General features: G+C 42.1%; 1 protein-coding gene across 14 annotated transcripts in view; it reads right to left on the bottom strand.

Moving 5' to 3' along the window:
• Positions 1-320: 320 nt before the first annotated feature.
• The window catches only part of STARD13 (StAR related lipid transfer domain containing 13), a 324425-nt gene continuing 300724 nt past the window's right edge, over positions 321-24021 (bottom strand). For 13 of the 14 annotated variants that reach the window (XM_042014115.1, XM_042014111.1, XM_042014112.1 and 10 more), the window contains 10 exons: positions 22187-23565; positions 20545-20718; positions 18399-18558; positions 14201-14399; positions 10903-11110; positions 9904-10018; positions 8932-9153; positions 6795-7012; positions 3518-3694; positions 321-3176 (listed from right to left, as the gene is read on the bottom strand). In XM_042014115.1, the coding sequence (XP_041870049.1) occupies positions 3059-3176; positions 3518-3694; positions 6795-7012; positions 8932-9153; positions 9904-10018; positions 10903-11110; positions 14201-14399; positions 18399-18558; positions 20545-20718; positions 22187-23565 (2970 nt within the window). In that variant the 3' untranslated portion in view covers positions 321-3058. Of the gene's footprint in view, positions 3177-3517; positions 3695-6794; positions 7013-8931; positions 9154-9903; positions 10019-10902; positions 11164-14200; positions 14400-18398; positions 18559-20544; positions 20719-22186; positions 23566-24021 lie in introns of those variants that run through there. The other variant, XM_042014121.1, reaches the window with a different exon arrangement.

Below are 24021 nucleotides of genomic sequence, written 5' to 3'. Positions count from 1 at the left end.
AGGCCTAAACTGCTGAGGACCTGAATTTACCTTTGTCAAGCCTGGACTTGATGATCCTCGTGGGTCCCGTCTGTGAATCTGCTAGGGCAGCTTTCCTGGCTTAATGGCTTCTTTGAAAAACATAATCTTTGCCATGAAGCTCATGTATACATAAGGATACTACAAGCTAAGTATAATGGACAACAACATCATTTGAGCCTGCAATCATTACTGACGTCCTACACCAGAACAGTTTCGTGTATAGCAGGTTGCAATTAAGAAAGCAAGGGCTTAAATGCAGCATTTCTTGAGCCAACGGATGAAAAGAGAGCACACAATTCTGTAGTGTATGCAAATTTATTCAACTCTGCAATTATTTATTTACAACTAATGACTGATACCAACAGATGAGGTAAAAATATGAGGTATTGATATGAGTATAACATTTAAAAATGCAATTATCATAATGTATCAATGTAACAATACAAAATACTGTGGTAGCTGAATGGTAGACATGGCATAATGTGCATTTTGAAGAAATCTTATTTCAACAATACATGGCTTGGTGATGCCAGAAGCACATGACAGAGCTTCTGCAAGGGTAGGAAAACAACCCTGCCTTGCTAAACGTGGCAGGTGGCACAGGGCCCCTTCCAGCTGAGCAATGACTTCTCAGAATGAAAACACTGTTCAGGTTTTCCCTTCTTTTCCTTAAGAGATTATTTATTGCCAGACACTGCCATTCCCAGGGCTAGAAATTCTGTGCCTGTTAATGCTGAGGCACTGTTGTATTTATTTATGTAAACTAATGTAGCAGAAGTACTCTAATTGCTCATGTTTTGGAAAACAGCCGGCATGAAATCTGCTGCCATGGCCACAGGCATTTGGGAGGAGGTGCTGCTTTCTGGAATGGCATTCCCAGCTGAGGAGGCACTGTTTGCTCCTGGGAAGGCTGAGCCTGGGCAGTGGTGGTGCCCTGCAGCCAGCAGGTGACCATCAGACCCCACCACGGCCACGTAAGGGCCCCATGAGTGCTCCCCTGTCTGCAGGACTTAAAGCTCGTAATAGCTGCACACTGCAACTACTGTTGGCCATAAGGCAGGAGCTCCCAGGCAGCCAACATCCCTGATCCTAGGACTTGCCTGATAGAACATGGGTGACACAGCTCATGGGTGAAGATGACAGTGACTTTTTTGGAGTCCTGCTCCTTCGCAAGGACACCCTGGAGCACTGTGGGTCACCCTGGGTCACCCTGTCCACCCTGAGGTCCCCCAGGTGTGCTTCCTCAGATTGCAGGGCTGTCCCCTGCCAGCTCAGCCCTCATGCGTGTGCAGGATGGCACGTGGGGTCATGCTCTCGCAGCTATCACCCAACACAGTCCCCTGCACAGCGCCCACAGCCGGGGCATGTCCAAAGCTCTGGCTTTGAAGAGACTTCCCCATTTACTGAATTGGGGCACAAAGCTGTAGCTTCATGTAGGAAATGTATCCTGCGTAATTGACCTCATACTAATCTTCCTGGATTTTGGTGGAAGGACTGAGCTGAAACATGGGCTATGAATGACTCCACTGGTTTATGCAGCAATAAATAAAGTCCAAGTGAACAAATATGATTAATGAAGAACAGTATTAGCAGGCTTGTACATTCTTATTGAGTCATAGATGTAGTAACATTTTGGTCTTAGGTTAGTTAAAAACAAAATGGTGCCCTGCCTCAAAGGCAACGTCGACAAATTATTATTATTACTTTTAAAGCATTCTTCCATTAGCAAAATAATAGGTCCCTGAAAATGAAATTATATAATAGGCTTAAATGGCTCCTACTCCTCATAGTCCTAATCCTGCTCCCACCAATGCCTACAGAGGTGGGATCATGCAGATCAGTGCAATAGAAGATGAAAATGCTTGCTGTTACTATAAAAGCAATCTTTCCAAGAATAGCATTTATTTAGTTTTTTAAATCTCCAAGATGTGTTTAAAATCTTAAAAAAGCATAGTTTTTTGTATAGTAAGAATATTAAAATGCATGGTGTTCATCTGCACATCTTTGTGTCCACTGGATGTGGAAAACCTGCTTTGGATTAGCCATCTCTATGGGAGAAGGAAAGAACAACACAGAAACACTCAGAACCTAGACAAAATGCTTAAAAAAATAATTATTTTACAGCTTAATAACTTACCAGTCTGATTTCAGCCATCTCGGGACACACAGTGTTACCTTGTGCTGTCCGAGGATGGAAAGACCTGGAACACTGCACACAGTGAGGTTCTCTATTGACAGACACCAGTCATTAAGGCAGCAGGTAAGTTTTCAACACCTTCTACTGACACTCACAATTCTGCAGCTGGACATAAATGGCCTCCACAGTGTCTGTCTCAGATGCATCTCCATGTATTTTATTTGGTGAGACTGATTCCCTCCTCATTATTTTTAAATGTACTGTAACCTCCTTCTTCCCTAGTTCCTGTAATTCTTCCTACATCTATTTCTAGGTACCTTCTCAGAGCACACACAAACACAAAACATATTTGAGAACAGGAGTTTGTTATCACACGAATTATGCCTGGTAGCCCTGTGATAACAGCAAACACAGCTTAGGTAGCAGTGACACACTAAGAAACAAGTGACAGATCCACTTCAGGTCCAACTGATGCAAGTGATTTGCACTGAGTTATATACAAAATAATTAATTTATACATATACATATATATAGATAGAATATTGATAAATATATACATACTGTACATTATTTATTTACAATTAAAATATGCTTCTTAGAAGCCTTTAAATACCAGAGTTATGTAACATACAAGTAATGGCAATAATCTGTTTTTAAAGTAATAAAAGCTCTCTGAAGAAATGTTTAGTTCAATAATCAAAATTAATACAGAGTGGATGTGAGGGGGGGGGGAAGGTGAAGTCTCCAGAATAAAAGTACTTTCCTATAAAATTCCTTTCTCAGCTTTGTATAGACCCAGGTCTGGCCAGATTTCTGCAGCTTAAATAAGACCTTTGCTTTCAGTATTCCTGTTCCCTGCCAGACCCTGATCTATGCTCACATGTTCCCAGGAACACTTCCTCAGATTTTTGTTTCTGGTCCCTCAGCAATCAGAGGTTGAAATGAGTTTCTGATCCTGGCAACTTCTGCTGCACACAGATGTCCAAAGCCTTTGTTGTACCACTCTGGGGAATGGCCTCTGCAGAAATGAAAAGAGAATTATTGAGAAACTCAAATACCCAAGAAATACACCCCACAGAAACGTGCTTGCAATGCTTCTGGCTCCCCACTGCCCACGGTGGTGGTGGAGACTTCAAATACTTGTCATTTTAAGTGTACTCTGAAGTTCTCCCTTGCAGTAATCAAATAAGCAGATTCTATTTCTAGGATCACATCATAACATTGGTAGGCACTGAGTGGAGAAAAGACTGCAGGAAAACTCCAAAGCAGCAAAGCTACCCTAACCATGCCCTCTGTTCCATGAGCCTGAGGGCTTTGTCCTGCTGAATGGACATTACTTTGTGCAAGTGGGATACTTACTTTAGGTCAATCCTGCAGATGTGGGTCAGCCTGGCTTTTCCTGAGCCACAGGGCTCTATCAAGTACTGGGAGTCCATCACGATGGCTCGTATGGCTCCCATGAGAGGAGCCTCTTCATGTTCCACAGAGATGGCAACCAGCATGCACATCCCCTTGGGCAAATCAGTCCTCCACGTCCTGCAGGAACATAGGCAAGACGGAATCACTTTAGCGATGAAACTTTTGGGCACATGAGTAAGAACCAGAATTAAAGTTACAGTTTGCTTGTCTGCCTGTCCTTGTTGCCTGCAATGCCAGTGGACCATCCTAGGAGTCCCTGGAGGAGTTTCATGTTCCCCAGTTGGTAGTCTGACCGTGATGTGGAATGGCCACCCATCTATGTGGCTCTGGGTGGAGAAGTTTTGCTTCTCCACAGGAGCACTTTGTAACCATTATGTATTATAGGGCATGATAGAGCCTTTTGCAGTCAGACGGAAGTTTTGGAAAGGAGAAAGAGTGAGGATAAGCCATCCAGCAAAAGCTGAAACTGTGCATTGTACCCACGCAGATTTACAGAACAAGAAATGTAGTACAGCAGAAATCCTCACTACTGCACAGAATATGTTTCAAGGGTGTCTGAATTAAAAACAAAATGTCCTTCCATTTTTTTTGCTCTCCCAAGTTTCTAGCCTCTCTTACATGCTGGAGAAGTTTTCCACCAAGTTCAGGAGACCTAGACTTAAATACTTAACATTTTTTTGTTGTTCTGTAAGCATTCTCTACTTGTTCTTATGTCTCACATCTTTCTCATCTCCACTGAATCTCAGAGGACAGGTCTGTGCTCTTTCCTATGCTGTGGGAAGAAATGAGAAATTCCCACTGTGCTGTGCAACATGCATCATCTTGCTGTGGATTGTCTGAGATAGGGATTATGCTTCCTTGGGAAGTATCATATTTTAGCAGGTAAGCTCTCTCAAGGACTGTTGAAGCTTGGACTTCAGCAGATAATTTTAACATTCTGCATTTTTCTTACATGAAACTGAGCTATTATTCAAGACACTGCAGGAAGATACTAACCAGAAGGTTTTACATGTGCCTGGGCATTAATAAAATTGATGAGCTATCTTGGCAGATGAAACACATGGGAGAAGGAAATCGCAGCTGAGATCCAGTATGAGAAATGCTGAACCATCTCCTGTGAGTGCTTGCACAGTGTTTAGATATTGCCCAAATAATTTTGCTAACTACCCAGCACTACCTGGGCCATTTGGGATGTGGAAAGTTCTACATCCCAGAGATTTCAGAAGACTTATGTTTCCTGTTCCCAATCAGATAGATTTAGGCCAGTTTAAGCAGTTCTTTAAATGCCTTACAGTAGTAATATCAGGCATGGCACCTAACTCACCCAAATGCTGTCCTACTTAACGAACATTAAACACTTGTGGATTCTTCAATAAAAGTGATGCCTGTGCAGGGCAGCTGAGAGCTGTGTCATATCCCAGGCATATGAAACACTTCCCCTCTCCTCTTACCATCAGAGTCTTCTCTGGGGAGCCTAATCCCTTTGTTATGACTGCCACATTGAAAAAAAAAGGAGCAACTAAGTTGATCCTTTCACAGCCCAGTGTTTGACTGAGAAGGAGAAAATTGCCATCTGTTAAAATATATTTATTCATGTCCCCAGAGATGTATTATAATTTCACTGTTCCCTTCCCACCAATCGTAAGGTATCAAATGGACTGCGGCATTGCTGGCTAACCTTGCTCTAGACTTAATGATATCAATCAAAAGAGATAAACAACAGAATCTGACAGATCTGCCTGATGGCTGCTTTCAGCCCTTAAGAACCCACCAGGATTCATTCTTCTGATATGTATTTCAGTCCTCGGGGGTCATTCTGCCTGGGTTAGTGAAAAGAACAAGAACTCGATAGCAGGATTTGCCTTTAACTGATGTGACTGCACAGCAGGTCTTTAAAGAACATAAACCACCACGAAACCTAATAGTGAACTAAGTGGCAAGTGAGAGGACCAAATTACGGTCATCAAAACCTCCCTGCCGCTCACAGACGATCTTCTCGGTGCCAAATTTATCAGTGCTTCAAGTTAATAACATTATATAAGAAGATTATTTATAAAATAATGATAGATTTATAATTATATGAAATATAAAATATATATTTAATTATAAAATAATTAATTTAGCCCAGAATACTGTGGGAAAGCAAAGGAAATAGAGTAATGGGAGCATTGATTACAGAAAGCATTTTTTAAATCTTCCCCTAAGAGTTCCAATAATTCTTCCCCCGTACCAACAATGTCTGTGTGTTGTCATCTTCTAAGAGACTACTAAAGTTCATAAAAGGGATGTACTTTCATAATTATATTTTGTTTGGCTCATTTTTTTCTTTCAATCTTCATTCCCTTTAATACAATTCTGACTCACTGGAGTACTTCCTTTGTCAAAACTGCTTTGTATTTCTCTGGCACATCATTTCAATCAAAGAAAGCAGGGACCAAAAACGGGAATGCACAAAATCATCCTGAAATAAATAACTGTGGGACTGACCCTGTAAGTGAAATATGTCAGCAGCTCCACAATAGCTCCTAGCAAGCAAAGGCCAGGATTTCTAAGGCAGAAGGTGCATAAGAGGGTTATTTTTTTTGACTGTTCTGTACGGGCAGATAGACAATGGCAGAACTGGGATTGAATGTGGAATATTGATACACAGCTATACATTTATTTGAGAGAAATCATCCCCTGGAAGATAGAATACAAATCTACTGCCTCTTTCTGTTCATTTCCACACTAGGATTTTTATGGATCAGCATTTCTTTGTTTACAAAGACTCCAGCTGAAAATTTGAGATAATAACTTATATAGACACTGTATAACAGCCTTAGCTTAAAAGCACCACTATCTTCTCTTCTAAACATTTGGCTCTTAAACATCAAACATTCCCCAGAGAACAGCAAAAGCAGCGTAAAAAACAGTTGGGTTCTATTTGCACTGTTTTGACAACAAACAAAGCTAAGAGAGAAGAGCAGCTATTATCAGACATCTGTTCTGAGGAAGAAATTATATTTATGGCCTTAGGAGTATGTGCTGCTCAAATTACATCAGAGAAAAGGTCAGCATGCTCTAGGTGTTTGACTAATTCAGTTTGAGAAATCAACACTGCTGCCCAGAAGTAGAGTTCCTGGAGAGCAATTGCACAGATGTGAAGGCTGAGATAAGTCCAGATCTTCCTTTGTGCGCTGCAGGAGGCAAAGGGACCAGAGAACTGCCCTCAGCTTACCTGAGAACAACAAAGTCTCGGACCGGGTGAGGAGCCATGCTGTTCAAAACATACTGGTAAACTTCTGTCTGCTTGTCCAGGCTCTCAACCACCTTCCACTGCAAGAAGTCCTCGTCCCAGAGGTGACGTTCTCTCAGCACTCGGTTCAGGACAACTGATGGGGGGGCTTCAACTTCAACCGAGGCTTTCCAAAGCCTTAGTGGGTTCCCATCGCCAACCTGAAGTAACCAAGAACACAAATCCCCCATATGCCTGTGTTCAGCAGACAATAACTGAAGGCAAAATCTCAATATGTGTGTTTGACTTCAGCTTAAGAGCATTCCTATTTCCCTGCTAATCATTACTATTATTGCTATTGCTGCTGCTCTACTAGTCCTGCATGGAAATCTGAAGTGATTCATTACTTTGCTCTCACAACAGAATATATCTGGACTAGCTCCCGTAGTGCCAGTGAAGTTCTGCACTACTTCTGGTGTGACAGACACTTTTTCAAGTCCAAACATCCTAAGTGTAATGACAAATATGTGTCTGCAGAAGTAAAAAGAGATGAGAGACTGAAACCCTGGGCTGAAATAAATAAACTACCTTAGGCAATCTTATACACTATCTGGGACTGAGGGTCCATTAACCCTCCTGGTTAAGTCAGGGGGAGCAGAACATATGCTAATTCAGTCGTGTCAGGTACACAGATGTTTGCTCCTCAAAATAGCTGCAAGGAAGTATTGGGAAAACACCTTTCAAAGAGCACAGACTGATGGCTAGCTCCTCCTTGCTCACAGATCCTGTTTCTTGAAATACCTCCACAGCTTGCAGTAAGGGGAGCAGAAAGTGCTGGGCTGTGCACAAGGTGACTATCCTAGATTGCACACATACAGCTTTTCTGCATGGTTTTGGGGCATTATTGCCTATTTCAGGCAGTAAACAAGTTAACTGTAATCACTGGATCTTGCAAGCCTGGCTTTTCTAACCCCTCCCTACCCTATCACTTTCATATACCAGTGTGAGTACTTCAGAGACCTCTAGGACCTCCCACAGACCCAGGACTGTTTACCCAGAAACTCAGCTTCCACACCTCCTACCTTAAATTATTTCATGTTGTTGTAATTCTTTCTCCCCAAAGGTTTCAGCTCCCCATTTCCCCGGCCCTGGAGCCCCAGACTCCCCTCTTTAGTCTCACAGGTCCTTGACCACTGGCTGCACAGGCCTCTATTCCCTCTCTCCCATCTCCCACGTCCTGCTCCCACCTGAGCCCTGTTACTTTGTCCCCAGCCTCCCACAGTCCCTCCCTGGAGAGGTCACTCACAGAAGCTGGCTACAAACCACAGTAACTGTGGTTTCTTTGCCCTGACAGAAGCATTGCACTTTCTCAGGTTGGGGTAATGCTGCCTCCTGTCCCCTCACCATCCAGATCCCACATTCCTCCCAGTGCCCTTCTCCTGCCTAATTAGTGCCAGACAACCCATAATCCATCCCCTCCTCTTGCTAGCTGCTGCTGGTTCGGAGACCCCTCTGTTTTGCTACTGCATTTCCAGCAGCCCTGAACTCCACTGTCTGCAGGGACCCTGCAGCACCCTCTGCCTTGCTGCAGTGGTCTGGCTTTCCCTGAAGAAGTGATGGAGCCTGAAACAAATTCAGAAATTTTAATAAAAGCTGCAGTATCAAAAATCCACTTGAAAAAAGGACAAAAGGATCAGGGATAAAACTGGTGATATGTTTTGCCTGCTTAATAAAGCATTGGAGAACCTGAAGAAGTTCTGTAATTACTTGTGTTCTAGCTGTGTTCTCCAAACTGCTGGCAAACATCAAGAACTGGTCAGAAACTTTGCATGCCTCCAGTCAAAGAGCTTCCCCAGGTAATGTTCTCTGTTGTTTAACATCTCAGCTCACTGTTGTGTTGTTTGCTGTGTCACTTACTTGACCCGGCTTGCTTTGTGTGCCTTTTTCTGGAATCTCATACTTGAATTACTGTTGTATTACATTTTTAACTGCTTTTAGTAATCTTTTTAAAAATAAAAAAAAGAGTGTTTGCCAAAAAGAAGGGTGTGCGTTTTGCCATGCAACATGTCAGGGTGCCCCATAGCTGAGCTGCATTTTGCTTTGGTTTCTTTGCTGCTTCTTCTATGTATCCCCAAATTACCTTTTTGTAGGCGAGTTCTGTGTTCTCTACACTGGAACATGTGACCCATCCTTTGAATTTCTCTTTTGCTTCTTTCTGGAGATTCTGCATAAGAGTTTCCAGGTACATCTGATAGTTCCCTCCTTCCTCATCCACTTGTTTCCCAAGCTCATCCAGGGTAGGAGAATGCACTTCTGCATCAACATAGGAGTTTCGGGATTGGGTGATCATCTCGTGTGGGACCTGCCACAGAAGGGAGGGAAAACACACAGGGAAAATCTCCTGCTGAGAACTTTTCCTGAAGGCAATGTGTTCTTAGGCTGATGGACCATTCAGCATCCAATTGCATGAGCCTATGATCTGTAAAATGCATACCAATTTCTGTCTTTATGCAAGATGAAACATCAAAGTAGTCTAATGAAACAGCCCATGGCTCAGAACAGCACTCCTCATGCAGAACCATGTTAGACTGATCAACTGGATGTCAATACACCCCTATTACTCCTTTAGCCCTCAGAAATATTGCCTTCTGGGAAAGGCAGATATGAGCATTTGCTCTACTCCAGCTGCAGTGTAAGTAGCTGCAGGAATGACTGCAGCTCTCTGTGTGATTTTTACTTTATTGCACGACACACAGAAATAAAGTGTATGAACAATTATTTTTAAGATTAATAAGTTTTAATTGAGGCATTAAAAGCATTGTAATAAAATTTTACACTAGCAGATTTTGATTTGAATTAAACTAAAATTTCCTAATCCAGTGGTTTGGGTTGAAAACTGTTACAGAATAATTACCCTGCATCTTTTGAATAGTAAAAGGGAACTGCCATAAAGAAATGAGATAACTAAACTTTAGATTAAGCAAGTTTACAAGTAAGTGAGGCACCAATCTCTGAGCTAACACAAGACAGAAAATGTAAGCATAAACATAAATACTTCAAAGGGTGATGCATTATGTGGCCATGAATAATGCTGTTTGAGTCTGTCACTCACCTCAAAAAGTTTGTTGCATTCCATTATCATGTGAGCAAGGCCCTGAGTAGCTGCCAGGTTTTCACTGAGGTCCTTCTGATCTGGCTTCCCTGTTGCATATTTTTTCTGTATTACTCTGTAATTGAATTCAGTATCTCAGGTAAAGAGCTGAATATTTTTAATATGAAAGCAAAAAGCAGCACGATGCTCCCAACACCAAAGAGAAAAAACCCTATCTTTAGTTTCTATTTATCACCAAGACTGCTCAAACTGTTGGGCCATTTTTAAAAGAAAAATGTTTACCTAAAACATTGTTGAGCCAAAGGTAAAAGCAGGAAAGGTTATACATATCCTGCATGATGTGTTGTACATTTTGAAATAGATTTTTAACAGACATGATGTAAAGTGGTTTACATTGTTCCTGCTTAAAGCACTTGCTCAGACATGGGTTATACATGTACTTGACCAAGAATCTCAGTATTCCGAACCAGATGGGAGGGAAAAAGAGTCAAGAGGGACCACTAATGTTTAGCCTGGCTATGCTCTGTTTAGTCTACACTCAGCATGTTACAGTTTTAATGTGGCCTGAAATAAACCCTGTTTCCGAATGGCAGAATGTAGACAGTAAACTGAAAGTGAAAAAACCCATTCATTGAAAACTACATATCAAAATCCTTTAAAATATGGTTGATCTTTGACTTCAACCAGAGCAAAATCAAGCCCTTTTCCTTCACAGAAGGAAACGGCAAAACATGCAAAACTTACTAGTGCCCCATTGAAAATTCAGCATGAAAAGCAGGCACTGCATATTCACAACAGACAGCCAGAAATGCCTGCTGGGCTTGTGAAAACAAGTGTGCTTCTGGCTCTGCAGCAGGGGTTTTCCCCTCTTACTGAAGCCATGCCCTGTTTAATGTGTGCTGGAAAGCAGATGATTTGGAAAATTTTGTCCTGCATACCACTGAAAGCATCACTCGGTATTAAGGATGGGACTATTTATAATGCTGAGAAGAAACATACCTTGGTGAGCTTTCTTTCTTCACTATATTGAGATGGAAGAGGGAAGGGGCCAGACAAACAGCGATGTTCATGGGAGTCATCTGATTTTCCTCCACAGACGTGACGTCGCTGAGGAAGCAGAGCAGAGTCTGCAGAACCTCCCTGTTCTCGTCGGCCATGAGCATGATGGCAGCCTGCACCGCCTGCAGCCGCTGCTCCTTGGGGACGTCTGGGAATGAGCAAGTGACGTTCAGGGGGTCAGTTGTGAGATCAGGTAAGGGGCTGGAAAGATAAAGTTACCACAGACATTCACAGTCCCCTCAAGTGTTCCACAAACCACGCAGATGTGGTGCTTAGGGACATGTTTCAGTGGTGGACCTGGCAGTGTTAAGTTAATGGTTGAGTCTTAGAGGTCTTTCCTGACCTTAATGATGGCTTTGTGAAGAGGCAGATGACAGGGGACCAAGGGGAAAAGATCAGCTGCCTTCTGGACAGCTCAGTTTTGCTCATCCACCAAGCACAGCTTCCCTCTCCAGGGTTTGGAATTCCTCTGTTTGTTTGAAGGGCTGCTCCCAAGAAACACACTGGACTTATTTAAAGTTTTTGAAGGGAGACTAGTACTCAGTACTCCTAGCTTTAAATGGTATTTTTCAGGTTTTCTTTGTCCCCTGGCAAGACAGAAGTTTAAAAGTCTTACGGAAGTTTCGGGAACACTTACATTTGTGTCATAAATCATAAAAGAGTTTAATGAAAGAAGCAATGGATATGCTTAAATAGCACCTCAGACAGTTTCATTTCTAAAACTACCATAAGTTCTCTCAGTTTGGACTTTGAGTCCTCCTCTGGGTATTACATACTCTCTCTATAATTGAATGGAAGAAGAACAAAAGCAGATTTACAGTAGAGGGAACAGCCAGCTTTTAAGATTTGACTGCTAGCCTTGTACAAGCACTTTATTTTAAAAGCTTTCAGACATGAATGACAAAATGAACACAGCCCAACGCTGCTAAAGTTTCTAAAAGCAGCAAGACCAGGTTTTTCTGAGAAGTCAGAGGAGCCTTTGCTAAATCCATGCAATGTGTCTTTTCTTCCCACAACACCTCCTGGTAATCCCTCCCTTCCCTTTATTGTTGCTCTAATGGGTCTGGTACATGAAGCAGAAGATCAGCCAGTGCTTCAAGTCACAGGTAAATATTAGGCAACTGAGAGTTTTAGGGAAATGGAAATAGTTTCATCAATGCTATGCTATATAGACTACTACACTAATCATCTCATTCCAAATCCTATGTGTTAACAGCAATTCAAGCCATTCTGGATATATGAAAAAGGTTTTGGATATATGAAAAAATATCTTCAGGGAGTCCCAGAAAATCAGAAATCCCCTGCCAATATACTAGGAAAGAAAAAATTCTTCCTAACTTCACATTAAAAATTTGTTAAACAGAATGAAGGGTAAGAAAAACTCTCAGCTAGAGATTAGTTTAATTGCAGACGTTATGAAATACAATTGGTATCCCAGCAATTTTCAACATTTTTCTTTCTGTGAAATGAGTTTTGTCAGTACTGTCTGAAACAGAAAAATATATTTGTTGTTGGCCACATGGAAAAAAACCCCACTGCTACTCATTCTTAATCCAAACAATATTTTCTGGTGTCTACAGAGCCTGTCTTTTCTTGTTCCTACCTTGGTTTAAAGAGACTCATCCTCAAGTCTTTCTGAAATCCTTTAAACTCCTCGTGCATTTTAAGAACGTCTTTCCTAGCTCATTTCTTTCCCCCTCTGACCAAAGAGAAGTTCTTCAGACTTCCCACTGCAGTACCACGCAGACATTACAGAGTCCGCTTATGTCTCTCTTTACATTTTTTGTTGGCTGGTATCAGTGGTTCCCTGTTCAGTCTCACTTCTTGGAAAAGAGGAGCCCTTCTAGCTACAGAGCTGCTTATACTGACGACCCACCTAAAACATGGCAAGGGGGTAATTTACTTGCAATCTCTTCTGTGCAAAGATGGGACATGCCCAGTTTTCATCAAGCAATAGTTTAAAGGTGATTTGTTTCCAAGGACATGCAGAACATGTCTTTGTAGTGGATAATCTCCTCCTTGGCCATTGCCCATGGAAATGATCACAACTGCCATTTTATTAGCAGCCAGAATTCCTGTTGTTGTCCTGAACAAGCTTATTAATGTGTATGTGGGCAGACAACTTGTGAGCAGGAAAGAAGGGGAAATGATGGTCCAGGGCTAGGCACCAACTCTTGCTGTTAACTTATGTCCCAAGACATTGCGTACAGCCAAACCCACTAAACTTATTGGCAGTGCTGTCTCTCACATGCAGAATCCCAGCACTCTCTACCAGCTACAGACACTGTGATGGTAAATTCATTAGTGACTGTGTGCCACAGACAGATTTTTACAGTAAAGGGAAGCAACAGAAATATCTGAGATTCTTAAGCACTGGGATTATATGGAGTTTTAAAATGGCTTTCTATTGTTTTGGCAGCTGAAATGTCTGCCAGCGAAAAGACTAGACACACTTCTCTTTAGTGCTTCCAATTATTTGGCTTAGGCTGGCTGCATCTGCCAGAGTGCTGGCTGACTGGCCTTCATAATGGACATTGTCAGGAAAAATCTCCAATTCCTCTGGCTTTTCAGTGTTGTCCTCTCTGCTTATTTCTCCCTCAGTCTGGAGAAGAGATACATAGTCATTTCCTGATTCACAGGGACTTTCATTATTCTGATGCATGTGAGTCTCAGATTTTGCTGAAGATTGCTTATGCTGGAAAGAAAAGAAGAAATCCCCTGGTTTCTTTCTTTCTTTCTCTATGAGTTCTTTACATAGAGATTATGGCAGCTTGTTTTTTGCATTTTATTGACTATAACGAAAAAACAAATAATCAAAAGTCCCAGCAAGGAAGGGGACCACAGAGACACATATTCTCATGGTCAAGTACCACTTCTCCATGCCCAGATGACTCACTTATATTGAGATATAAGTGCATGAAACGGGCCCACAGTTTAAAGAAATCCAACAAAACCATGAGTCTTCATGCTTTTTATGCCCAGCAGCCTGTTCTTCTTTCTTCTTTCTGATCGTGAGCCTGGTATGAACATTGTCTCCATTAAATTTGAAAGGTTTAGGTGGTTCTGAAGACCTCCTAGTGAAAGGCTTTGAGGGCAGAGGAGTTTCTATATCTCAAAGGTCAGCAGAAAGAAACCTATTGTGTTACCACGCCAAAATTATTTACAGTATATTACTATATGATATATAACATTTTCCAATTGTTTATAATAGTAGAAATATGTAGAAATGGCAGCTTACACTGATAGATGTGCAGAAAAGTCTCTCCTAGTTTACTTGTGAGGAGAGGTTCTGGCAGGTCCCTGAAGAATTGCTTTACCATGTCAGCCACATCATACGCTGACTGGTCCTCATAGCTGACGTTTTCTGGGGAGCTCTCGTTCATCTGACGCAGGGCCTGGATTCGGGATTTCACTCCAGATTTCCGAAACAGACCCACCTAAAAACATACCATGATGAATGGGGTAAAAGGGAAAATGTCACTTGAAGAATATATACACATAATATACATTTACATATAAATCTATTGCAGGGACTTTGATCACGACCAAAGCTTGGGTTGCTTGTTTTTCTCTAGGCACAAAGGAGGAAAATGTGCAAATGCAATTGATGGTCCCACAAGTCTTGCAGGCAAGCGCAGGCTCCCACAGCAGGATTGTAGGGGTTAATAATGCTGCTGCTCTCTGTCCTGTCCTAGAGGGAGGGTTCAGAGTGCCTTGTGGTTTCCCTGCTGCCTGAAGAGTTTAAGCAAGATGCTCTGCTGATATAAATCAGCCTGGCTTGCTTGGCTTGGGTGACTGACTGTTGATTTACTCCAGCTGAGAATCTGGCTCCTCATGTTTATTTGGGTATATATTTTGAAGACTAACAAGAAAATATTATGCTTAGCTAAGTAATAAATGCTGTGGCAAAAGATTAGTACATCCTGGTAGAGCTTTAAAATCAAGATGAAATCTGTGTTTTCCCTTTCCTGCTCTCTGCTTCCAAGAGTTCTCCCAAATTCCACTGAAAAGTCCAGTTTGAAAGTGGGGGCCACAGAGGGATTACTTGTGCAGTGTCACTAAGATACATTTTTATCCTATTTGCTTTCTGTTTGAAAGGAAGTGGTAATTCTTCAAATGATGCCTTCAAGGCAGGGCTGCCCTTTCTTGTCCTTCTCTGCCAGCAGAATTTCCCCTGGGCTGAATTCCTGGGCCTCAACCACACTGTTTATTCCCAAGTGAGTTTACAGTGTTTCATTTGGGAAGTGCTAACACTGTTTCCCTTCGGTTTTTTAGGGAAAAAGGTGAAATATTGAGAGAGACCTATGGAAAAGGCACATTTCCAGTTAGGAATTATATAATGTTGTTCCTCTGTGATTGCTGTCTCGCTGGTGATCCGTGCAGCTTCCTGCATGGCACAGTCCAGCAACAAACAGTAAAGGCAAGGAAATAAAGCCTTCTGGCCTTCTCCCCCTTACTTCTGAGTAAAAAGCAGCACAGAGTTCACACAGGACCCTCCTCTCTCTAGAACACCTCCCATGCTCACCTGGAGGGTATTTAGGACTTTGGTTAACTCGCACATTAATGACACTAATTACATAGATGATGGCTCTGTGAGGGGGTATTTTTATTTATTTATTTCGAGAAGAACCACTACACCAGACTGGCTGTGAGGCAGCTCTTCTATGTCTTCCTATTGATGAATTTAGTGTCACTTGAGAGCTAAATTTATGTATAGGAAGTAGAGGGCTGGAGTGTGCCCTGTCTTCTGTATTTATGATCCCAAGTGAAGCTCCGCTCTTCGTTTTGACAAGAAAGAGCATCCAGCTCTTTTCATCTGGCTTTCCCTTTCCCTTTCTCTTCTTCTTTTTAAATCCCTTTTCCTCTTAGAAATACGTGCTGAAGATGCAGAAGGACACTTGCTAACTCTGTCCAAAAAATAAAGTTTTGCCCTGTGGTAGATAAATGTGAGACCAGAGGCTCAGTTCTCTCCTTTTGATGAAAAGTGTCCTTGCTGGTATAAAGAACCATTAAAAACTTCCAGCTAAGTCTGATTTGAGAGGTCAGATGTCAAATCTCACCCATGCAATCTCCTGCTGCACATCATTCTGCTACTCTTGATCTCTGTTTAAAGACATTTATCCAAACTCCTATTTCCTTTTTTTTTTTTTAATTTAAAAAAAAATAATTAATCAGAAGAGTTCTTCACTTGATAGAAAAAGACATTTTAGGCTCTGTTAGGCTTTATTACAGACTTGTTCTGTAAATAAAAAGGGACTACAAATCATGAGGTTAGTCTGGCCCAATCTCTTTACTATCCTCATGCTGTGTGGATCATCTTCCCTACAAGCAACCTTACGATACATGACAGAAATAAAGATGCATTTGGAAAAGGCAAAGCAATTTCTATTTCACAAAGTGAAACCAAACTACATATTGTGCAAGTAACGGGGAGGCTCCTCATGCCAGGTTAGGGATTTCAGTGGCAGGAGACAGACCTTACAACAGTTTAGAGCAACCTCAATGTTACCAAGTGTATGCAGTAGAGGCTCTGACACCTGTTCAGAACTCTACCCCACCTTCTGCAGGGCACAGAAGAGACACATAAGCAAGATGCTGGGGGAGACTGGAGGCTGCCCAGGTCTCTGTCCAGGCATTAGGAGACTTTGAATTAAACGGGAACAAAAGGAGTAACCGTAAAGCAGAGAAGGTGAACTGCCTGGAGGGTTTTTGCCTAGAAAGGATTTTGGTGAAAAGGTATTTTACAGGGTGCCAATCTGTACATCTTCTCCTTTTTTTTATTCAGTATTTTCCCAGTTGCACTCTGAGAAGAAACCAAAGCTGGATGGAAATGACCCTTCACAGAGCTCTAATGCTTCCCAGCGGGTAAACACAAATGGAGCACATACTTGTCTGAGACTTTCAATACCTTTTAACTGCCTCAAACCTCTCAAGAGCTTTTTCTTTATATTTTACTCTCCCTTTTACATTCTCCACAATTAATTCTCTCTCTAGTCTTTCTTCCTCTTGCTCTGCTTCTTAGCTGACAAGCCCATCCCTATCCTTACATCTCCTCTTCCTCCTACTTGGGCGTCTCCTCCTCCAATCTCATCACTAATTCCAGGCTTGCTGCTTCACTTTTCTTCCTACACTGGCTTTCCCAGCTCAGTACACAAACCCAGATGAGCCCCGTGGCAACCAGGCATGTTAGCTCTTGAATATATCACTTCTTGTCTCTGTGCATCTTTCCCTTTCATCCTCTCTTAATAAATTTCTGACAAGATGTTCATCCCGCCCCTCAGCTCCTGCACTACATATGGTTGGCAGAACTCATCTCACCTCACTTTTGACACTGTGGAGTTAGAAGTCAAGGTCTGACCACTACAGGATTCCTTGACAGAGAGAACTGATAGGAAGGACCTTCTCACTGGCTGCAAAGGGAAATGGATGTCATTCACAGGAGCGCCTTTAATTTTTAGATTTCAGTTTTAGGGAAGATGACTGTCACCCAAAAAAAAAACCTGAACAGCAACCAGAATGGTGATTAGAAAATGTGAAGATTCAGAACAGACTAATTCCACCCTTTTCAGTGCTCAGAGCTAGGAAAGCAGCAAAGTCTGCAGAGCAAAGTGCTGGTTGCTCCTTTTGAACTTACAACTATCTAAAGGCAGTTATGAAAGAGGTCATATGACATGAGGTCAATAACAGTAGAGGACTGAACATAATCAGCCAGGGGGTTTCTCCCAGTCCTATGTTCATAAAAATACATATCCTCATCCTTAGGGGAAGAACAGTAACGATATGATTAGTATGTCCCTCTGTAGCTAAAGGGAATAAAAAAATCTGAAATACTTTGAGCATGAGGGTGTCCCAGCTGGCTTGTTGTAGCTAAGAACACTATAAAAGGCAATGTACCATAATGGCTTTGGCATTGAACCCCTGCTGACCTAACTATCTGGATATATCTGACTCTGTCAACAGAATACTTGGAATATTTTGCTGAGTTTGCTCTCTATTCTTGGACTTTTCTGTCTTTGCTAAGTAAATAAAACCTTTTGTACCATATCTTGTGAAATGGTGAATGCAGTTAACCCTCAATGGCAACAGTCAAGCATAAGCAGTACAAATACAGGTAAAAGTGGGGAGTCCTGATCTCTTCCCAGATTTCATTCAATACACATGAAGATCTCAAAATATTGTTTGAAGTAAACTGTGGTACACAAGTCAGCAGGACTGTTACAGCTACAAGAATCCAACAGATTAGCTGGATACAAATCCCAAACGGGCAAACTTTCAGTATTGGCACCAACTATCAAATCACCAGAGGAGATCTAGGCCCAACATGAGAGATAATAATCTTCAAATAATCCTGGTACTTAGCACAAAAATTCTCACTGTTGCTTGCTTAAAGTGGCTTTTCAGAAAAAAACAACAAGTCCGTGGAGTAAAGTTCCTACCTGGTCTAGACAGTTGCTCCGTAGGTAGCGCAGTGCTTGTTGTATGCTCTGAGGAAGAGGCTGTCCTGTTCTCTGGACATGAACTATCAGGGGCACACCAAAGACATTCTTGTCCTTGTAGTCAGGGACTTTCATCCTCTTCATGAACTTTGGCACAGACCTGAAAATTAACATGAACAGGCTTCATAAAAAAATCAGGGTATTTACACACTCTCTGAGTAACACTACTGACAGAAATTGATATCTGGGGCCTTTTTTATAAAGATGGTGAAATAACGTTTAATGCACAATACACAGACACTTTACAATTTGCATAATTGATTAATTTCTTAATGTCTGTAAGTGGATGGCCTCTAAGGTACAGCATAACAATCCATTCTAACAAAAACCTTTTACTATGCAGGTGTCATCCAGCTGAAGCCAACAAGGTTTAAAGCATCCTTTAGGGACTCACAGGAATGGCAGAGCAAACCTGAGTGGAGAGGGTATCTGAGGGAAAAGGAGGTTCAATCCTCTAACATGCTGAATGATCTTTATACACCAGTTACATGATTTAGTATTTCTATTGACTAAGAATTTACAATAAGAAATGATGGTGGGAAATCCCTATGTGTCAGACTCCTCCCTTGTGTTATATGATTTATTCTAGTTGAGTAACTTAAGTGAAGCTGGTGAGCTTGCTTTCTTCAAAAAATTGTGATGAAAACAAGAACCAACAATGATTCCCTTTTTGGGAGTCATGACTGCCATGGAATTAAAATAAAAAGGATGAATATGACCTAAATGTGACTAAGAGTTCTGTCATCTGTGTGGGAAGAAGTAAAAACTCATTTTAAATTACCTACTGAAGAAGTACAGCGCATAATTTTACAGCTATTTACAGTCCCTCTCTTAAAAATCCTTAGAGACTGGTTATAAAAACCGAAGAAATACTTGTCAGGATGAAAACCTTGTACAAAGAGCAGGAGCTGGAATTTGCTGTACTCTAGTCTGCTTATTTGAAGTTGTGTAAGGTGAGATTCATTTCAGTGCAGATGTTGTCAGCTAGCCACAGGGAGCTGCACCAAAAAACAATGAAATGGGGGTTAATCTTACTGAATTTTAGCTCTCCTACGGAGATTTAAAAAGAGTCAGCAGTCTGGACTAGCTCTATACCCACTCTAGAGAGAGACACCTGTGGAGGGTGACCCAAACCCTCAGCCTTGGATATAATGGGCTGCTTTGGAGTTGCCTGTCTTTTTCCTCTGACCACAAACAGCTGACCTGACTTTCTCAGATCAGATTTATAACAGATTACACTTTTAACTTTTCCTACTGGCTGATGTCAGTGAGGTGAATCTCACGTGTATCTATTGTATCTATTTTTCCATTTCTAAAGGAAAATTTGTCTTATGTAGCTCACAGATTAATTTAGTGGGATTTTGGGGAGGTGATTTGAGCATGAAAATCACAATATAAATATCAAGTCATAGTGTACCTGGACTGGGTGCCTCAGTGTATTAGGGAGAGATTCTGTCATTCTTTTGATTATTTCTGATACTTTTAAAGTCTTATCTATGCCCATTTCAATTTCTGGTGTACCTCAATCTGTGAGGCCCACCAGGGTGTGTGTACCATGAAACATGCAGGTTTCTGTAGCCAGTAGCTACAGGAGCCACATTGTGAGCACTCACATCCATGTGCGCTTCCCTCCACTCCCTAAGTGACCAGGTAGATGTCACAGCTGCCAGGGCTGCAAGCTCCCTCTAACACAGGTCCAGGCCTAGGCTAAAGCCTGCATCTTTGATTTATAGAGAAATGTCCCATAACTGTTGTAACCCTTCTTTTAAAGCACAAGCAAAGCAGTATCAAACACATTAAGCAGCAGCTGTTTCTTTTTGAATCACAAAATGAATTCCAGGTAGGACTTACTGTAAACTTTTCCTACTTTTTAGTCACTCTCTCCTACTCCTGTTTATTTCCAGGATCTATTTCTGACTTTGCCAACAAGCCACTAGGCAGCAATGGATTAGAAGCGACAGTTTCAAATCCTACACTTGAAGTCAATGGTTCCTTCTAAATGCATTTACTTACTATCAGAGTAACAGAATTAGGAGAAACTATTTTCTTCCAAAATGTCTCTTTTCCAGTTATCAGTGGTACTCACCAGGTCCAGCCATGTTTGTTTGACATGGAGTACTTTTCCATGATGGCAGTGAGACGAAGCAGAGAGAATTTTTGCAGTAGATTCAGCTGGGCTGCTGACTGGTTACTGATGTGAAGCGATGCAATGGAGCGGCTCAGGCGATGAGAGATTTGGAAACTATGCCATCGTAATCGCCTTTAGCAAAAAGAAATGAGAGAAAAATCAGAGAACTGCTTTAGTTGGGCAGGAAAGATGGGATACTGTGAGATAGGGTTGGGCAATATATAAAACATACACAAACACACACATATGTGATGGCTTGTGGTGTGTCAACTGAAAGAAAATGTACCTTGGAGATAAATAAAACAATTTAGTCAATCTCTTCAATTTTGGAAATGCCCGAGTTTTGTCATTTTTACATTAGATTCACAAGTGGGTGTGGGTCCTGTCCATATACTTGGGGAAGCAGTGCTGCCTGCTATGGTCTTTAGCCCACACACTTCCAACAGGATGTGAGAGATTTAGATTCAAATGTTCTTTGCCTGACTCAGAACTGGTATTCGATGCTTAGTCCCTTCACCTCCCTGGGGACTGACCTGACCACTGAGATATTTGGAGACGAGGTTCTCCAAATATCTCTGTTATTAAATGCTGAAGGATTTTTTTGAAAAAGGATTAAACCCTGTGTCTCCTTAGCTAGAGCTATAACCACCAAGCTATTGAACCACTCACATCTTTTTACTCCAATCCACTTTCTCTATATACTGGATTCATCAGAAAAAAAACCCCCTAATTTCATTTTCTTGTTTCACTAAATATAAGTTCTGGCTCAAATCCTAAAAACTTTGGCACTGCTCATTTACTCAGTAGTTTCCTCGAGTTCACTTTCACTTTTGTGGTGGTGGTGAGCACACACAGGCAGCAGCAAACCTGGCATGGCAGAGTCCTCTGTGAGGGTGTGACAAGACTGACAGCAGATCAGAAAATACCAGTACTATCAGACATACCAGTGTCATAAAATACCAGGTATATTCTCCCTGCTTTTGCACTTACAAAGCCACCCTACACACAACAGTTTGGACCCACAAAGGCTTTTGCCCAGCACCATCGGTACTTGGGTCAACAGGAGCTCATCACTCTGACTTTAAACAGGTCTGTAAACTATTAACAAAATTCCACTTTTCACTTTATTAAGAAGTCAATAATTTACCATCATTTTCATCCCACCCATGTAAGGGGCTGAGGCAGAGTAGGGAAGTTCTCTTCGAGCATGAAGGGGCACATTTTTAAAGCAGACTAGTGCATTAAAAAAGTTCATAAAGCTATCAATGCATAAAGCTCTGGGTGTGTAACTTAGAAGACGAATTGAAAATATATCCTACAACATATTCAGGGTCCTACCATGTAATCAGTGGATCAAGGGATAAAAAATGCCTTACTTTGCTCTATTGAACAAATTCTGCATTGATTCCATGTAAGAATGTCCATAGCAGGATGTCCCTTGCCTCAAAGTCCACCTTTCCTTGGGAAGTCCCCATCTCCATACACGATGAGCACAACTGCAGTGGTACCCTGTGCCTTCTTACTCCCAGGCTGAGAACCTCTGCTCCATTATATTGTATTTCACAGCCTGTGGATTTGTATACAAAATTTTGCTACTTACCTGCTTGGCCTTGTGAGCGATGCTCCCACCCCAGAGTCTCTCCTGTCTCTAACACCAGTGGCTTCGGATTCATTCAGGGATGTTCCATCTCTGTCCATGTCACTTGGGGTGGTCCGGCCATCAGACACAGAGTTTCCTTCAAAATCAAGAGTGATCTGTGTAGGTGACTGGAAAGGCAGTGATGGGGATTCCCTGACTGACACATCACCAACCGGCAGACCTGGCAACACCTTCTTTGACCAGCCATCTACCACCTCCTGAAGTCCATTGACATGTTGCAAAATGTCATCTAACTGAGGGAAAAGGACATCTTTCTCTATGTCCAGCAGGTCCCCAGTACTAGCATACAAGTGGGACCCTGGCACATTGTCATAAATACTAATTCTGCTCTCTTTAGGACAGCAAACCATCAGTCCAGATTCCTTTGGAGTAGAGCAGTTCTGCTTTCCCAAAGAGATGCTGCCTGTCCTCCAGTTTACACTGTTACTGTTGTCTGTAGGTGAGAGGCTTTCGATAGAAAGTGCCTTTGGGAAGGTCCCTGGTTTGTGATCCTTGGGAATGTGCACAACCAAGTTCTCTTGGGAATGAAATTCATTTTTGCGGTTTTGGTCCACCACTTGCCGTAAGGCCGTTCCTGCCAGAACATCCAGGTCCTCCAGGTACATCCCACCTCTCTTGTTTGCTTCATGGCATTTGCGTTCCTTCAAACATGGTGTGCTCACCCCACTGCTGCTGTTTTCGGACTGACTGCTGTCACTGCTGGATTTGGCAGAAAAGGGAAGTCCTCTTTTGACTGAATCTTGTCCCAAATTTTGGAGATCGCCATTGACTATCTGTACGCAGTGCATGTCTTTCAAGGATTTCGGCTCAAACTGGAGAACCGGTCCACTGATCTCCAAAGGACCTGTTCTTCCTGAGCCTTTTAGTTTTCCATGCACAGCTTTTGCTTTTAGTGTCTCCATGCGTTTTAGGAAGGTTTTTGCTCTGGCTCGTGTTGGATTTTCATTCTTCAGGCCATCCTTGGGGGACAGGGCGGTGTTTATTGCAGTGGAGTCCTGCAGCAGGGTGCTTTCCACATCATGATGGCCAGAGCAGTCGCAGGTCTCCCTGGCAGCGCTGGTGGTGCCAGATTGACTCCTGTTGTCACTGCCCCCACTGCTCTCACTGTGAATGGATGAGACCTCAGGTTCGCTCAGATCTGTAAGGACGCTCTCACTGCTTGTCGTGTTTTTCATCTTAATGTCCCCAGAAGAGCCATGTCTGTCAGATCGGTGAAGCAAAGCGTCAATGTCGTCCACCCGAGACCATCGTCTGCTGGTTCTTTGGAAAGTCCATTTATTACTGATAGCACAGAGGTCTTCTTCATCTGAATCTTCACTCTGGAAAAAAAAGCACATGTTAAAATTGTGTGTTTTAACTTGTTATTTGAATTAATGTGATTAGGCTGCTCCAGGCGAGCAACAGGTAACAACGTCTCTCTGAACCAAGTTTATGAAAGACTGGTCACCAGTCCTTTCATAACACCCTCTTTCATTTAATTGTAAAGCCTCCAAACATCTTAACAAGAAAGGAATAAAAGCCTGCTCCATGTTAGGAGTCTCACTGATACCTCTTGGCTTCCATGGATTGCCTGCGCACTGAATTGTGTAGGACTGATGCCCACAGTGACTGTTTAGGAAAAAAAAATTTTGAAAGGTCCAAGTAAAGGAATCCTGATTTGCAGGGATGGTGTTAAGGTACACATGGTAAAGACAGGGAAGTAGCTGGGTACTACAGCAATGTGAGCTATTTAAAAATCCAAGACTGCAAATATCTGGTGCTGCATGTAGTTTTGC

Source organism: Corvus kubaryi, unplaced genomic scaffold (genome assembly GCF_017639235.1).
Source record: "Corvus kubaryi isolate FWS band 111438036 unplaced genomic scaffold, C.kubaryi_AGA036_p1.0 split1-65, whole genome shotgun sequence".
Taxonomy (NCBI): Eukaryota; Metazoa; Chordata; class Aves; order Passeriformes; family Corvidae; genus Corvus; species Corvus kubaryi.
Note: the sequence above shows the minus strand (reverse complement) of the source record. Positions and strands in the feature narration are given on the sequence as shown.